This window comes from Catharus ustulatus, chromosome 16, assembly GCF_009819885.2.
Source record: "Catharus ustulatus isolate bCatUst1 chromosome 16, bCatUst1.pri.v2, whole genome shotgun sequence".
In the NCBI taxonomy this organism is placed as follows: Eukaryota; Metazoa; Chordata; class Aves; order Passeriformes; family Turdidae; genus Catharus; species Catharus ustulatus.
The window spans coordinates 9664828-9668385 of NC_046236.1; the positions used below are offsets into that span (position 1 = coordinate 9664828).

The 3558-nt window shown below is 38.9% G+C and overlaps 1 protein-coding gene across 1 annotated transcript; it reads right to left on the reverse strand.

Moving 5' to 3' along the window:
- LOC117003917 (parvalbumin beta-like) lies at positions 1-2981 on the reverse strand. The gene is made up of 4 exons (XM_033074297.1): positions 2885-2981; positions 2150-2282; positions 1324-1433; positions 1-846 (listed from the first exon to the last, which is right to left on the reverse strand). The coding sequence occupies exons 1-4, from the start codon at positions 2943-2945 to the stop codon at positions 821-823; spliced, it is 330 nt and encodes a 109-aa protein (XP_032930188.1). The 5' UTR covers positions 2946-2981; the 3' UTR covers positions 1-820.
- Positions 2982-3558: the final 577 nt, after the last annotated feature.

The following is a 3558-nucleotide window of genomic DNA, read 5'->3' on the forward strand; positions in this document are numbered from 1 at the left end:
ATGTTATTCTCAGTGCTGAGGAGAAAAGCAGTAGAATGTTGATTATTTAGCAGCATTCCCCTATTTGCTCTTATGGAGCATTGGGGACTTGTTTTTTTGAAGTGCTTTTTGCAGAAGTGGCAGGTGGAACACGAGGAGTTTCTGGAATCCATTTGAGCACACAGAACACTGTTTCAGCTTCTCAGTAGTGGAACAATAGTGCCCTCGAGTGGGCATGAAGGTGAGGGATTCTTTGGGGAATTTTGAATATATTGCTATTTCAGTAATCTAAATTCATCCTGGATCCAGTTGATCTTAAATTGATGACTTAATTAGTGCAAGGTTCTGCAATACACTTAGTCTCTGAAACACAATCATTTGCATAAAGAATGACAGAAAAACATATGGAATATTAAAATGCCTCTTTTTAAATACCACTGCTACCAGTTGCCATAAACATTTTATATCTGGACATTTCATTAATCCTGGTTTTTTACAATATATGCTAGCTATTTATGCAAATATTGAAAATTCAGTGGCCCACAGAGATGCTTTCAATTTCTCCTCTTAATATATAAGTTTGTATCTTTAATGCCCTAAATTCGGATTTGAGGAGTGAATTCAGTTCAGTCCCTCATGGCACGGATCTTTTGCTTAAAACACCTGGCAGCCCAACTTAAGTATTACTTGTACCACTTCAGATGTTTTCCAGCAATAAGAAACCACTTTCTAACAATTGTTCATGACCTTTCAGGGTATAAAATGTGTAAATAAACAGTAGGTTTGCAATAGGATAGATTGTTTATGGCACATATATCTTGGTCTTTATCTTGACTCCTGGTTATGATTTGACCAGAGCTTGAAACTCTGAAAAAAGAAGAAAAAATAATAATAAAATTGGACTTCTGTTTGTAATCAGTCAAACAAACAGCCAAAATTTCTCTCCTGATTTTTAGAGTTAAAATGGGAAAACAATGCTGCTTCCTCTGACAACCATTCCTTAAAGGCAGCCCATTGTGTGTTCATAACAATAGATACTTACGGCAAAGGAAGTGTTACATTTAAGTGTCACATTGGATCACAGTTCACTAGCAAAAAACAGTGAAATTATAGATTGAATTTAGGTTCCAGCCCTGAAAAAATCTCCATACATGAGAAAATGGACTGATCACTTTAGCCAGGGGCAGAACCTGTTCCTGTGTTAGATCCTCTCTGTAACACAGCAGATCTGAGCACCTCAGCATCAGATCGGTAACATCCAGTACATGGAGCAGGGCAGCTGCCTAGAGCTGCCCTTGGAAGTCTCAAAGGCAGATATTATAATTTTAATAAGGGCAGTCTTACCATCCACTCCAATTTTACCATCTCCATCACTGTCCCCTGCTGCCAGGAACGCCTTGGTCTCAGCATCAGTCAAAGCTCTGGCACTGGCTGAGAAATTCTTCAGGAAAAGTCTGGTAAAGATGAGAGAACAAATGAGTGACACGTACTGAAAGTGTTCAGGGTTTGGACTGGTAATAGCTGCAAAATTTCAAGCATGATTTCATTCTTGAGAACTATTTAAATGGTAAAACTTCTTCTAACTTCATTGAGAGTGAGGGTAAGGAAATAAGAGGATGCTGCTTCACAGCCTATAAGAATCCTTATGACATTTTGGTTTCATTGAATTCAAAAGGCAAAATTAACACTGACTCTGTAGTGGCAGGATTCATCTTCCCTCCCTTGTTATCATCCTTCTTTCTCCTAAGATGCAGAGTCTCAGCAGCAAGAATTTCTCTAACCTTATTTTTAACTTCAAAGTTGGATGAATGTGATCTGGAAGGTAGAATTCATGTGACAGGAAGAAAGATGAGAGAAAAATGGCTCTTTGAATTCAGTCTGGTGAAAAATCTTGCAATAATAAAAAGCAGCTATAGCAGAACTGCTATTTTTATCTTCACAGTCTGTCAGTTACTGCTACATGAAATGAGTATTTTCAGTGTCAGAGTTTCCCCATCCAGCCTTGCCTTTGTTATTTGAATTGCAGCTCCACCAGCACTCACACACAGGTGCACAAACACACAACTGTCTCCCATCCAAAGGGATAGGAGGAAAGGGAATATTTCTGATCTTATCATGCATTTGTAGATGATAAACCACAACCCTGATGGAAACTTTTTAATTTACTTACTTCAGTTCCTCTTCCTCAATAAAGCCACTCCTGTCCTGGTCAAGAATTCCGAAGACTTTGGCAACTTGCTCTTTGGACTTGGAATTGAGACCCACTTTGACAAAAAAGGTTTTATAATCAAATGAATCAGCGGCTGAAATAAGCAGATGGAAACAAAGAGGGATGAAGAAAGGTAGTCAAAAATCTGGAATAAAAATTAGCTTTTTAGTCAAAAAGCAGCAAACTATTCTGCAGCACAGTGAGGGTGATTACAAACCCCAAGTGTTTGATTTTGCTGAGTTTATATCAGATAAATGGGATTTTTCCGTCAATGATGTCTCTCAGCTAGGAAGGTCCCGAAATAATGACTGTGGTCTTCAGCACAAAGAACATAGCCTTGTAAATAGATACTTCACTGGAAGACATAATTGTAGAACTTGATGATCAATACTGTGCTTGTATTGAAATCGGCAGTAGTTTTATTATTATTCTCTGAAAAAACAGGATTTCTGATGCAGGACTCAGCCTCTGGATTTTTTCATCCTTAAAATTGCTGCAGTACACAAATGATGGTGGGTATCTGTAGCTTGGTTGGCCAAGATTAAAACTTGCATCTGTTCCAATACCTTGAATCCTTTTTCTGTTTTTAGTAAGAGAGAGTTTTCTGTTTCCATTGGAATTGGGACTTTGGGGTAGCAAGGACAAAGGAATTTGATAGATAAACGGCAAAGCCAAATTTAAAAAGAGAACTATTACCTTGACAACTCTGTAGACCAGCAGCAATTTCAGCTTCTGTCAGGATACTGGAAAGAGCCATGTCAAGAATACTGCAAAATGAAAAATACTGTTGGGTAGAGTTGCCTCTGCTCTTGCTCTCCCAGCTGTGGAAATGGCCCCGAGCTGAGCCCAGGTCCCAGGGCAGATCAGGCGAGCTGCCCTGCAGGAGCCAACTGCTCCATCCTTTAGTTCAGATGCACATTATGCATTTAAGTCACTGATATTTCCTCTTAAGTCTTCAGATGTACAAGCTGAGGACAAAGTCAAATGTATTTATAGACCTGCCTGGCGGTTGGGCATCTTTGGTTATTTCCATGCATTTTTTGTGTGAATTATTGTGATGTCTTCTAAAGCTCCGGAAGAAAGATTGAACTCACCTGCCCACTAAGTTTTCCCCAAGCCAAGAAGAGATAATATTGTCAGGTAAAAGATCTGCAGAGTCCTCTTGACTTAATTATTTTTCAAATGACATAGAGAAGGACTTATATAGACCTTAGTTAAGTCCTCTTGACCTTTTAAAGAAGTCCTAGAGGCACGTGATGGCTCAGATACCCCAGGGGATAAGTTACTGTGGCTGACAAGATCTGCTTGCTAATCAGATTGATATTTATATCCCAAAGGAATGTGAAGGATGGTTTAGATAATATGTAAGG

What these genes read in the sequence shown, in the direction of transcription:
- LOC117003917 (XM_033074297.1), bottom strand. Translation starts at nt 2,945, where the DNA reads ATGGCTCTTTCCAGTATCCTGACAGAAGCTGAAATTGCTGCTGGTCTA. An exon ending in TGGTCTACAGAGTTGTCAAG is followed by an intron (nt 2,283 to 2,884) that starts GTAATAGTTCTC and finishes TGCTTATTTCAG; the next exon opens with CCGCTGATTCATTTGATTAT. An exon ending in TGGTAAAATTGGAGTGGATG is followed by an intron (nt 847 to 1,323) that starts GTAAGACTGCCC and finishes TTCTTTTTTCAG; the next exon opens with AGTTTCAAGCTCTGGTCAAA.